Source organism: Kogia breviceps, chromosome 18 (genome assembly GCF_026419965.1).
Source record: "Kogia breviceps isolate mKogBre1 chromosome 18, mKogBre1 haplotype 1, whole genome shotgun sequence".
Lineage (NCBI taxonomy): Eukaryota > Metazoa > Chordata > Mammalia > Artiodactyla > Physeteridae > Kogia > Kogia breviceps.
The window spans coordinates 39,002,100-39,015,812 of NC_081327.1; the positions used below are offsets into that span (position 1 = coordinate 39,002,100).

The window sequence follows — 13,713 nt, forward strand, 5'->3', positions numbered from 1 at the left end:
CTTCCGCCCAAGTCACAGGTTCCAGAGCTGGCGCATCACTTCTGGCCTCCTGCCCACCTGTTCATCATATGTCCCAGCCACTGGGCTTCGGGACCTCCCCCACGAACCATCTGCCCCTGCACACCTACAGCCCTGCCCCAGGATGCTTCTCCACTACCTCCGGCTACAGCCCCACCTCTCTCCCTCCCTGCCCACCAAGGGGGAGGAGCCTCACTCCCTGTTCCCACTTCTTCACCTCCCGGACTCTTCTCTAAAGCCCTGTCATCCGGCTTCTCAATCCACCACCCCCTAACGCTGCTCTCACCAAGGGCTCCGATGACCGCACCGCTGCTAAGCCTAGGGATGCTTTCCAGACCTCGTGGGATTTGACCACACCCATCTTGATGCTCCCTCTTCTGTCTTGAGACCCCACTCTCTCTCAGGTTCTCCTGCAGCCTTTCTCATGCAACACCTTCACTCAAGGCTCTTGTTCCAACTGACCCTTAAACGCTGCCCTTCCTCAAAACCTCAGCCTCTGCTGCTTCAAACCAGGCCCTGAGAGAAAGAATGGGGTCTGGACTATCTTTATGCTCCCAGGCTGGCACCCTGTAGGCATCTGCTTTTTTTCTTTTACTGAATTGAACTCTATTTTTTTTTTATTTGCTATTTCTCTTTAATCCTTCCTTTAATACACAGTCTCTAGCCAAAGCATTGTCAAACCAATCTTCCCTCAAGTTTCGTTTGATTTTAGTAACTCCTTGCATAATCTCTTTGTCAATGTTTATCATGTTTTTCTTTATTGGAGTATAACTGTTTAACAATAGTGTGTTCGTTTTTCCTTTACAACAAAGTGAATCAGTTATACATATACATATGTTCCCATATCTCCTCCCTCTTGCATCACCCTCTCTCCCACCCTCCCTATCCCAGCCCTCTAGGTGGTCACAAAGCACAGAGGTGATCTCCCTGTGCTATGTGGCAGCTTCCCACTAGCTATCTAATTTACATTTATTTGATAGTGTATATATGTCCCTGCCACTTGAACTCTATTTTTTGAACATCCTAACCACCTATGGGAGGACCATTCGACACGTATGAAATATGATTAGCTTATGTTCCTAATAGCCTCTGTTTCCAAGATTCTATAAATGAATGTCCAGCAATTCTAAACATCTAATACCCTTTAATGTAGGCATCTAGTGTGAATAACAACTAGCATTTATTGAGAGCCTGTGCAAATTGCTTTACACACATTATTTTCCAAGTCTTATTCCTAAGGACACTAATAGTATGTGTAACAAAGAAAAAGGATTCAGTTGTCTCACAAGTATAGGAAATCCTGAGTTAAACAAAGCTCAGTGGAGTTCTTTTCTGCAGGACTATATAGGTTGTAAATCTCCAAAAAGAGAACATTTTATGTATCATTCCAAAACTAAATGACTGAGACCAGTGATGTGCTGATAAATAGTTGACAACTGGCTTTTGAGGGGAAACGATTCTGTTTGTAGCATTTGCCAATTTCCTTGGTGTAAATACTTTCACCATGTCTGTTGCAAGCTACCAACTTGATGCCACTGAAGGCAGAGTTTGGAACAGATGTGCATTAACACAGCATTATCCAATATTTCCATCATTCAATACGATCAACATAAAAACTCAAGAACAGGGGTGGGGTAGGGAGGGTGGGAGGGAGACACAAGAGGGAGGAGATATGGGGATATATGTGTATGTATAGCTGATTCACTTTGTTATAAAGCAGAAACTAACACATCACTGTAAAGCAATTGTTCTCCAATAAAGATGTAAAAAAAAAGTTTTTTAAAAAACTCAAGAGGGCTTCCCTGGTGGCGCAGTGGTTGAGGATCCGCCTGCCGATGCAGGGGACGTGGGTTCGTGCCCCGGTCCGGGAGGATCCCACATGCCGCGGAGCGGCTGGGCCCGTGAGCCATGGCCGCTGAGCCTGAGCGTCCGGAGCCTGTGCTCCGCAACGGGAGAGGCCACAGCAGTGAGAGGCCCGCGTACCGCCAAAAAAAAAAAAAAAACTCAAGAGAACATAGTAAAATTACAGTATTAGGAAGCAACAGATTTATAGTACGTTACCTTTGTTTTTAATATGATTCATTTAATTGTAAGTTTATATAATTGGTTTTTTCAATAATGCCATGCCCTGGCATACTCACACGGGCACACACTCACACGCACACAGCCACCACTATTTCCAGTTCACGGCGTCTCTCCTTTCCTAGATTAAATCAAGCGTGAACCGCAAGAACACCAAGTACCAGCTCAAAGGAGAGTCTGCTGGCAAGGTCTTCCAGGTTGACGAGAGCACAGGGGACGTGTATGCCTTTGAGAGGCTGGACAGGGAGAAGATCTCTGAGTACCACCTCATCGCCCTCGTGGTGGACAAGGACACTGAGAAGAACCTGGAGTCTCCTTCCAGCTTCACCATCAAAGTTCACGATATCAATGACAACTGGCCTGTGTTCACGCACCGGGTGTTCAACGCCTCCGTGCCCGAGATGTCAGGGATAGGTACGTTCCCGGTCTGTCTGTCTCCCTCTCCCCTCACTCATCCCTGGCATGGAGGCACCTCTCCCATCGGCAGCTTCACTGCCTGGGGCAGGATTCAGTGAGTTCCGGGCAGACTAAGCTCTGACCTGGCCCCACACGGAGCCCTGACCGTCTCACACATACACACACACACACACACACACACACACACACACACACACACACACACACAGACACGTCTTGTTACTCTTTGGAGCCAACGCCACCCACTGCTCTCTTAGGGCTGGCATGCCAAGAGCGTAGCCTTTGCACATGAAGGAGGTCAACTCTGCCACCAAGACAAGGAGTCACCTTTAGGGTCCATGCAGGAGTGAAGGGGGGCGGGAGAGGGACACACCTCATCCCAAGGTATATCAGCAGCCTGGACCCCAGGCCTCCAGAGGAGACTATTCCTTCCTCAGTTCTACCCCCAGCCTCCAGGGGCTGCCAGAAAAGGGGTCCCTTCCCCAGCCCTTAGTGCAGGCTCTCTCACCAGGACTCAGGACCAGACCTTCCTGTTAAGTATGGGGGGCCTGGAGTTCAAGGGGAAAGAGATGTGAACCCAGCCCTTTGGGGGCCCTTCCTATTCTCTTGTTCTCATGCTTCCAGAAGGAAGAAGCAGCCCTTACTGTTTCTCCCCATGACCTCAGCCACTCACCTCTTCCCTCATTTCCCCCGTAAATGAAAACCACCTGTTCTCTTTGCCCTTCATGTTTGACGGAGCTGGGCCTCCACCACTGCCAGCACTTTGCCCCCAGGCAGGCTCCTCAGAAAACAAAGCAGCCTTTTCTCCCTCAGGACCTGGGGGAGGGGGGTTCAAGGAACAGCGGGAGCCCCACTTGTCCTCCTCTGGGAATGGGGTGAGGGGCTGGCCATCACAAAGCAGCAACCCTGGGTTCTCTCCCCACAGGGACCTCGGTCATCCAGGTGACAGCAGTGGATGCAGATGATCCCACTGTGGCAGACCACGCCTCTGTCATGTACCAGCTCCTGAAGGGAGAAGAACATTTCAGCATCCGTGGTTCTGGTCAGTGTGACTAAGCCCCTGGGCGGCGCTGGCTTGGAGGGGGTGGAGGTGCAGGCACCGAGGGAAGCCCAGTCTTCCAGGCGTCACTGACCACTGACCTACACCACCCTTTGGAAGCAGTTGGTACCCTACGTCGAGACAAGGTGGCTGGTGAGGGCAAAAGGAGGCAGACAGGTGCCCAAGATGTGAACTCAAGTCCAGGGGACAAAGTCAGGACCCAAGCATTGACACGAGAGGTGGAAGAGAATACTGGTTGGCAGCTCTAGCTATGGAATCAAACGGATCTGGTTTCCGAATCCATTTCTGCTCCTCACTGCTTCTAAAGACCGTGGGCAAGTCAACTGACCTCTGTGAGCGCTAGGGCCCTAATCTCAAAAGTGGGGAAGCTCGGAGGCTTCCCTGGTGGCGCAGTGGTTGAGAGTCCGCCTGCCGATGCGGGGGACACGGGTCCGTGCCCCGGTCCGAGAGGATCCCACGTGCCGCGGAGCGGCTGGGCCCGTGAGCCATGGCCGCTGAGCCTGCGCGTCCGGAGCCTGTGCTCCGCAGCGGGAGAGGCCGCAGCAGTGAGAGGCCCGCGTACCACCCCCAAAAGTGGGGAAGCTTATATTCACCCTGTATGGTAGCTGTGAAGCCTGAATTAGGTAACATGGCCCATCGTCATTATCCACTCCACGTGACCCAGAAAACTGTAAGGACTGAGTCTTGGGAGCAAGACAGAAGCCCAGGTGGTCAGGCCTGAGGCAAGCCATCTTTCAGAGCGATGGCAATTACACAGCACAACCTATGCTGCACCAAGGAAGCCATCACCAACCCATCACAGCACTCTTCCCACTCGGAGCCTAGATGTGGCCTCAGGCTCTTGCTCAACCCAGTGCTCCAGGTGGCTGCGACCAATATTGGACCAAAGCGTGTGGCCTAGCAGTGCAGGGCACGGAGGTGGAAGGTGGTTCACCCCTGGCTCTCAGTCCTGGCTGCACAGTGAAATCACCACCTGGGGAGCTCTGAAGCCAGGTGCCCCCTGGGTAGCAGCCAGGCATCACTATTTGTTAAAAGCTCCCCAAGTAACACGGCTCCTGATGTGACACTTTTTGCAGGACTAATTGTCACAGCGAACAAAAACCTGGACCGAGAGAAGAAGGCCAAGTACGAGATCGTGGTGGAAGCACGAGATGCCCAGGGCCTCCGGGGGGAATCGGGCACGGCCACCGTGCTGATCTCTCTGCAGGACGTCAACGACAACTTTCCCATCTTCACACAGTGTGAGCCCCTCCCCTAGGGCCCCGGGCAGGGCGAGGGTCGGGATACTCCAGACTCGGTGACCCGGGAGCTCTGAGAGGAGCCTGGCATCCGTCTACCTCTCTCTCCAACCCAGGGCGGGCCTACGTCAGGGATGTCTTTGCGGTGCTCCCCGTCTCTGAACGTGTTCCCAAGGCTGTCCAACTGCCCCTGCCACGGAGCCCTCACAGGCCAGCAGGAAGTCACGCTCCCTGCTGCACGCCACCGTGTGCCGGGCCCCACTACCAGATAGGACCACTTTCACCCAGATCCCATGAGCTCAGGAAAACCCAGACCCCCAGCTAGAAAATCCCCACGAGCTGGGAAGCAGGGGTTCACCAAAGCTCCATATCCAGAGCCAGGGCTGGGCTCTGACCCACCCACAGACGGATTCCCCCCCAAGAAAAATGTCTGACAAGAGCTTTTGACACGCCCTGGGTGGGCTGGGGAGGAAAGTCAGATGACTCAACACTTGCAACTCCAATGCTGACGGCTCATGCAGAGGCTCAGCCACCCCAAGGACAGGTGGGTTTTCCTGAAATGGCCTCGTGTACGGCACAAGCTCCCTGAAGGCAGAGATTCTCTCAATTGTCAATTAATAGGTCCCCAAACGAGGTGCCTGACATACAATAGATGCTTAATAACTACTTGTCAGGTGGATGGAAGGACAGAGAGAGCAGAACCTCTTTGCCTTGGAACCCAAAATTCCAGAGGCATTACTACTACTACTACTACTACTACTGTTTTATTGTGCCCGTTTCCTGTAACAAAATGTATTGGGATAGTATGGGGGACAATCGCCTCATCTATCTCATTAACCCAGTGCCCTTTGGGGCGCCTCTTTGCATCAGCCAGGTACATCTTTTCTGTGCCCGAAGACATCCGTGTGGGCAGCCCCCTGGGCTCTCTGTTTGTGGAGGACCCAGACGAGCCCCAGAACCGGAAGACAAAGTACAGCATCGTGCAGGGCGAGTACAGGGACACCTTCACCATCGAGCCTGACCCCACCCGCAACGAGGGCATCATCAAGCCCATGAAGGTTCGCAGACCTGTGGCGGTGACGTCAGATGTGGGGTTGGGGGCTCCCGGCTTCCTCAGGACTCGGCCAGGGGCTGCTCCCAGATCAGAGGCCACCAAAGGTGCACGTTCTGGGTCAGTTTGGAGCTGGCCGTGTGTTCGTGGACACTGTGACCCTGGCGCTGGGAAGGGGAGCCAGGACAGAAGGGTCAGTGCCTGAGGCTGGGCTAACCCGGAAGCAGACCCTGAGGCAAGGATTTGGGTGTAAATAGTTTACCTGGGGAGTGATCTCAGGAAGCCCCAGGAGCAGTGAGACGTGAAAAGGAGGAAAACTAATACAGGCTCCTCAATGAGCAGGTGATCACCATGGGCGAGTGGGGTGCAGTCTCACTGGGGACATCTAGGGGACGGTGTGGAATATGCCTCAGAGTCGCAGCAGCTGTGGGCTGATTGAGGGCTCCTGGGGGCTCACTCCCTGGCACTTTCTTCCTCTTTTTTTTTTTTTAAGATTTATTTATTTATTTATTTATTTATTTTTGGCCACATCAGGTCTTAGTTGCAGCATGCAGGATCTTTTGCTGCAGCATGCAGACTCTTCATTGTGGCCCGCGGGCTTCTCTTCTAGTTGTGGTGTGTGGGTTTTCTCTTCCCTAGTTGTGGCATGCAGGATCCAGGGCGCGTGGGCTCTGTAGTTGTGGCGCGAGGGTTCCTAAGCGCGCGGGCTCCGTAGCTTGCGGCACACAGGCTCTCTAGTTGAAGCGCGCGACATCAGTAGTTGTGGCACGTGGGCTTAGTTGCCCCGTGGCATGTGGGATCTTAGTTCCCTGACCAGGGATCGAACCTGCGTTCCCCTGGATTGGAAGGCGGATTCTTAACCACTGGACCACCAGGGAAGTCCCGTCCCTGGTACTTTCTGATCTGCCCTGGGCACGGGCCAGGAAAGCCCTGGAAGATTACAAGTGCTTACAGCTGAAAGCCAGCAGCATGTAAGGAAATCGTGAATGCCTGCCGTTGGGAGGGGGTGGCCATTGGCAGTGGCTGCTGCTGAGAAAGCAGTTGGACTGGCTGAATCTAGAAGAGGAGGGAAGGTCTGCCAGGGGCACGAACTGCTTCAGAATGGCCATGCAGAGGACTGGGAGGCCAAGGCCAGTGATGACCTGCCTCAAAGGGGACACTCCAGAACCCCTGTGCCTGAGCCAGGCCATTCCTCCAGCAGACCTCTCCCGAGTCCTTCTCTGGTCCATCCCTGTGCTGGGGACTAGATATACCCAGGGGAGTCAGAAGGCCTCCACGGTACCAAAGCTCTCAGCCAGTAGGGAGGAGAGACACACAGACAAAAAGGGCACCCAGGCAGGGAGCAATTACCTGTGTTGGGAGGGGCAGGAATGGGTTCTGAGAGGACATCTGATTACCTTCAGATTGGCTTCCTGAGGGGTGAACAGGAATATGCCAAGCGGGCAAGGGCAGGAGAAGAGACTTGAGCAAAGGCACAAAGAAAACGAATGTCTTTAAGGAGCTGTGGATAGAACCACTAGTCTGTGATCCCCTTGACAGCAAGACTGTGGCTGATCCACTGGTTGTCCTCAATCCTTGGAATTGAGCCACGGTCGGGATACACGGGAGACAGCTGGAGACAGCCAGGCCACAGGCCCCTCATCTGTAAAAAGGGGGGTCAGCCCAGTATGACCTTGCGGGGCTGCTGTGAAGATCACAACCGTGTGCTTGGCTCAGAGCAAGTACTCACCATAGTTCTTCCTTCCGCAGCCCCTGGACTATGAACACATCCAGCAATACAGCTTCACCATCGAGGCCACGGACCCCACCATCGACCTCCGCTACCTGAGCAGCACCTCCACCAAGAACATCGCCCGTGTCATCATCAACGTCACAGATGTGGATGAGCCCCCCAACTTCCAGAAGCCCTTTTACCACTTCCAACTGCGGGAGAACCAGAAGAAACCTCTGATCGGCTCAGTGCTGGCCGTGGACCCCGATGCCGCTAAGCGGAGCATCAGGTAAGCGGGGTGCAAGGCGTGAGGATGGTGATGAGCACGACGCCACCCAGGCATTGAGGTTCTCAGGCCTGCTGGACTGAGCCCAGGACTCAGAGGGGGAAACTGGCTTCTCCCAGAAGGTATGTGGGACATGCCCAGAGCAGGACAAGCAGCCCAAGCTCTTCTACTAACCCATGTGGCCAGGTGGAATCTTGTTCTGCCCAGGCACACACCTAGCACGGCCCCGGCCATCAGAGCTTCCCGTTGTCTGCTCCACCTTGAAGGGGAGGTACGGGCTCCCACAGGTCCCATCTGGGGAGACGTGACAGTCAAGAGAGCAACCACCTTGACATCCGTGAAACCCCTTCGTTAAACATGATTACATCTGTCTTCCCAAAACCACAAAAGGAAAAAGTGTTTATTTCACACAATGAAACAACACAAGGATCTCTAAAGAAAACATATTTCCAGACAACTCATGTTCATGGTGTGCTGTGGTCCTATTCGTGCCTTTCTTCGTGACCACACAAACATCTACATACATTTATGGTGGATTTGTCCTCTGTCTGTTTGGGGGATTTGATTGTTTTACAATTTTTTTGGGATCATACTATACCCATTTCATCACTACTTGTTCTTCTATCTGAACCAGACTCCTCTCCCCTACCCTCTGTGACAAAAGATGTGGTTCCAACTCATACTTTCTAGAGCCACACAACATATATGAGAGTGTGAAGTTCCATCAATCTCATTTTTTTCTGAAGGGGTAGCCAACTTTGCCAGCACCATTAATCAAATAAGTCATCGTTTTCTACCTTTGTTACACACTAAGTTCCTGTATATCCCTGAATCTATTTCTGAATCCTTTGTTCTGTGGCGAAGCCATTCTGTTTTATTGTAGCAGCTTGATACTAAAACTTGGTATGTATAAGGCAAGTCCCTCCCTCAAGTGTTTTTTCACTTTATATATCTTTAATACATTCTCAAACACTCATTCTTCCATGGGAACCATGAAATTCTTCAGTTTTTAAAAAAGCATCAGAATTCTAATGAGAATTGTGTTTACATATCAATTTGGGGAGAGTTAATGTTTCTCTGTTATCAGGTCTTCCTGTTAAAGACAAATGTGTACCTCCATTTTGATCACATCTCATAAGTTTTAGGACGACTGTTTTCATGGCCATTCTATTCTAAATGGTCTGTAATGACAATTTTTATTTCTTCATTGATCCAACGGTTTATTTAAGAGACTGTTTTTTCATTTACAATTGGTAGGGCATTTTTTGGCTTTGCTTTAACTTGTTCTGTGACGTAATGCAATTGTCTTTGTGTGTCTTTTTGTCTGTTTTTTTCTGGAATATCTAAGCTTTTGCTTTATGTATTTTAATTTTTCTATTCAGTTAACAAAGGTTTATAACTATTGTACCTTCATATTGACTTGTCACTCTCATCCTTATGAATTACCCAGTTTGTTCGGCTTAAACATTTTGTCCTCAATTCCATGATGCCTGATGTAAAGTTTGTCGGTCCTGTTTTCATGTTACTCATGTTCGCCTGAAATAAATTTTCCGACCTTTACTTTTAATTTTTTTCTAGGTTATTGGCAGTAAGTTGTCTCTTGAAACTGGAATGTAATTGGCTTTGCTTTTTTTTTTCCATCTTACTGGAGTATAATTGCTTTACGATGTTGTGTTACTTTCTGCTGTACAACAAAGTGAATCAGCTATATGTATACATATATCCTTATATCCCCTCCCTCTTGAGCCTCCCTCCCACCCCACCTATCCCACACCTCTAGGTCAAGACAAAGCATCGAGCTGATCTCCCTGTGCTATGCAGCAGCTTCCCACTAGCTATCTATTTTACATTTGGTAGCGTATATATGTCCATGCTACTCTCTCTTCACCCCAGCTTCCCCTTCCCCCCCATGTCCTCATATTTGCTTTTTAATCTACACTGAGATGTTTTGTGTTTAACCTATTTACATCTTTCATTGTAAATGATATGTTTGATCTTACTTCTTTTATCTTGTTTTACATTTGCTATTTCTCAAACTTAATTACTTTCTTCTCTTCCCCCATCTTTGTTGTACAGTCCATTTTTTCATGTTATTTTCTCATAGATATTTGGGTGGAGTACATGCATTTTTACTTCTACCAGTGCGATTTACTTCTATCTGTAAAATTTTAAATGTTTTCCTGGACCAATATTTTCTAGTTAAAAATCTCTGTCTATCTCTCTGTCTCTGTCTCTCTCTGTCTCTCTGTCTCTCTGTCTCTCTGTCTCTCTCTCTCTCTCTCTCTCTCTCACACACACACACACACACACACACACACACACACACACACACACACCATTGCCTTCCTATATATGATAAAGATATCAATAGTTTAATTTTAATTCCTCCCAAACCAGATTTTTTTTTACTTTATTTTGAGACACTTCCTTAGATGAAGTGAGTTTTCAAAAAAAAATTTTTTCAGGACTCATCTTGTGGATGATATACTTCCTGAATCCTTGCATATTTACAAATCAAAAATATTATCAATGTGTTCTAGCATTTAACTTTGTGAGAATCTCTGGGGTGAGTCTGATTACTCTTTCTTTATAAGGACGTATCTTTTCTGTCTGGACTCTTTTTGGTTTCTTTATATAGCTCTGAAATTCAAAAGTGTCATTATGATATAGCTAAATATTGATCTCTTTTTAAAATTATGCCTAATATCAATGACCTCTTCTATAAACTTGGGCCTTTCTTCAGATCAGGAAGTTTTCTTTTATTATATCTTTTGTTATTTCTTCTGTTCTCTTTGTTCTGGAATTTTCCTCAGTATTAGAAAAATATGTATTTGGAATGTTATATATTTTTTCATCTCTCTTTTCTTCTCTTCATGCCTTTTCCCTTAAGAACTTTTCCAATTTTTACTTCACAAATTTAATTTCCTTTCAATCACTTCGTACCTCTTCCAGCCCCTTTTTTTATTTCTTCCTGGCTCTTGCCCAACTATCTTTTCATTAATCCCAAAATCCGATCCAAGCTGTGGTATAGTTAATTATAGTGCCAACAGCACTCTGAAAGTGCTGTTGATGGAGTCTCAAGTACCACCCTCAGCCTAGTAATGGCAACAGTGCCAACATCAAAGGGATTATCTCACTACTCTGACTCCCTCTGGGTGGTCAAGTGCAATGAGCAGTGAGATGAGGATGGGGGATGGATGCAAGGGACAGATCCTGAAGGGTCTCATCTGTCCTGCTGGGGAGTTTGCACTCAGCAAAGAACAATGGAAAACCTTGAAACTCTCTCCCGTGGGCAGATACTCCATCCGCAGGACAAGTGACAAGGGCCAGTTCTTCGGAATAACCAAGCAGGGGAATATTTACAATGAGAAGGAGCTGGACAGAGAAGTCTACCCCTGGTGTAACCTGACAGTGGAGGCCAAAGAGCTGGATTCTAGTGGTGAGTGGCCCCATTTGCTGGGGGACCTGGGCTCCTCTCCTTTTGTCATCCTTTTAAAATCGGCAAAATCTATCATTTTGGGTCTCCAGAGGTACTATAAGAACCTGCTGATGCACCACTTGGTTGGGATGCTATAGCACCTCCATCCTCAAGTGTGGATGGACCAGCTGCATCCACGTCATCTGAGACTTTGTTAGATGAGCAAAACATCAGGCCCCAACCCCAGACTGAATCAGAATCTCATGCGGACTACAGGTGAAGAAGCACTGTTCCAAAACAGGCTGCCAGACGTCCCTGTGATGAGAATCACCTGAGGCACCTCTTAACCACAGAGCTTCTCAGGTGCCTCCCTGCAGGTTTTGGTCCAGTAAGTCAGAAATGGGGCCAAGGAATGTGCACTGAACGAGTGCCGTGTGATTCTTATTATAGTGGACGTTTGGAAAAGGCTGCTTTGGAGGGTGTTTATGTGCCAGTTAGTGGGCTGAATTCAAAATCTGAAGCAGTTTCCAACTCCAAGATTGTTAGATTCTCCAGAAATTAGTGTAACTGCTGCCAAAGGGAAAGGCAAGTATCAGAGTTTTGCACTCTTAGCCTCTATGAGAAAATCACAACTGTCCTCTGGGAGAAGGATCAATATTCCCACCTTACACAGAGACCACCAGGGCCCAGAAAGAGGTGACTTGGCCAGGGCCCCACCAATGCTACCCTGAGGGGCCCCTGCTTCCTGCTGGCAGCATGTCCCCCACATGGCAGCCAGGTCAGCTTCAATGGACTCCTGCGTACTGTCCAGATCAGCCTTTGCCCCTTTCTTCCCCATCTAATCTCACTCATACAATTTTTTTTTTTTTTTTTTTTTTTTTTTTTTGCGGTATACGGGCCTCTCACTGTTGTGGCCTCTCCCGTTGCGGAGCACAGGCCCCGGACACGCAGGCTCAGCGGCCATGGCTCACGGACCCAGCCGCTCCGCGGCATGTGGGAACTTCCCGGACCGGGGCACGAAACTGTGTCCCCTGCATCGGCAGGCGGACTCTCAACCACTGCGCCACCAGGGAAGCCCACTCATACAATTTTTAAATCTTATAGTAATAGTTTGCTGTCCATTTTAAAATACGGAAAATACAAAAAAGTAGAAGAAAATTATACCCTCATATTCCCACCATACACAGATAATTACTGTTAGCACTGTAGTGTATTTCCTCTGGTCTTTTTACTATATGTATTTTTATACAAGTGAGATCATAATACTTGTATAAATATCATATCCTGCATTTTTACTTAACCTTATTCCAGAATCATTTTCTCATGGTACTAAAATATCTTTTTTAAAAAGATTGTAATTTTTTAAATGTAATTTACCTGGGCATTGCAAACAGCCACATGGTCCATTCTTTTAAACTGACGTAATTTATTAATGCAATCTCACTTAGATCGTTTTACCTTTTCAAATATTTCAAAATTAATTTATTTAAATTAGTTTGATTGCTTAATTAAATTGCTGAATTGATTTAATAATTACTTACTTGTTTTAATCAAAACCTTTAAAAATACACTTCTGTTGTTTACCTTTTCGATTCTTACAAATAATTCTTTAGCAAATATCCTTGTGCTTGAAGCTTTACCCCCTTCCCCTTCCACTCCCTTCGACCAGAACGCCATCCCTGGCCTTCCTTCCAGATGTCCATAACGCCCTCTTCCGGCAAAAAGTGCAGCCTCCAGGACTCCCATCCATACATATTCTAATCCCAAGGCTGGCACCTGCTGAGCCCACTGTAGTGATGAGTCCTTTCCCCTGCAGGGACCCCGACGGGCAAAGAATCCATCGTGCAGGTCCACATCGAAGTTATGGATGAGAACGACAATGCCCCAGAGTTTGCCAAGCCCTACGAGCCCAAAGTGTGTGAGAACGCTGCCCAGGGCAAGGTGAGTCTAGCTCAGGTGGGAGGGCAAGGCAGCGCCCGCCTGGGGCAGGCCGACAAGCAGCACCTCCCAGCCAGGGTCAGGGGGCATTTCACTAAGTTGAACGTAACTTGTACAACGGCCTTGAGGAAAGGTGACATTATCCCTACAGAGGGTGAAAGTGAGGCTCAGAGAGAATGTGTAGTGAGTAGCTTGGCGGGGAGGTGGTGGTAGAAAGAGTGGCTCTGTGGACACCATTTAGGTTAGTGTTACAGGTGAGAGGCAGCCACCGTCAGGTCTAAACCCAAAGTCCCTCCCCGTCGCTGAAACCCCGGCCAACCCAACACCGCTAATGACCATCCCCATCTTCCACCCTCTAGCTGGTCGTGCAAATCTCAGCAATAGACAAGGATGTAACACCACGAGTTGTGAAGTTCAAGTTTTCCCTGGGCACTGAGGACAGCAACTTCACCCTCACGGATAATCACGGTGCGCCTCAAGGCAGTCAGCCTGGC

The 13,713-nt window shown here is 48.8% G+C and overlaps 1 protein-coding gene across 1 annotated transcript in view; it reads left to right on the top strand.

Moving 5' to 3' along the window:
• Positions 1 to 13,713, top strand: part of CDH5 (cadherin 5) — a 37,043-nt gene that overhangs the window by 16,810 nt on the left and 6,520 nt on the right. Inside the window, exons 3-10 of the mRNA XM_059045185.2 lie at positions 2,226 to 2,514; positions 3,443 to 3,559; positions 4,654 to 4,818; positions 5,686 to 5,873; positions 7,616 to 7,866; positions 11,160 to 11,302; positions 13,098 to 13,222; positions 13,579 to 13,687. Of these exons, the coding sequence (XP_058901168.1) occupies positions 2,226 to 2,514; positions 3,443 to 3,559; positions 4,654 to 4,818; positions 5,686 to 5,873; positions 7,616 to 7,866; positions 11,160 to 11,302; positions 13,098 to 13,222; positions 13,579 to 13,687 (1,387 nt within the window). The remainder of the gene's footprint in view (positions 1 to 2,225; positions 2,515 to 3,442; positions 3,560 to 4,653; positions 4,819 to 5,685; positions 5,874 to 7,615; positions 7,867 to 11,159; positions 11,303 to 13,097; positions 13,223 to 13,578; positions 13,688 to 13,713) is intronic.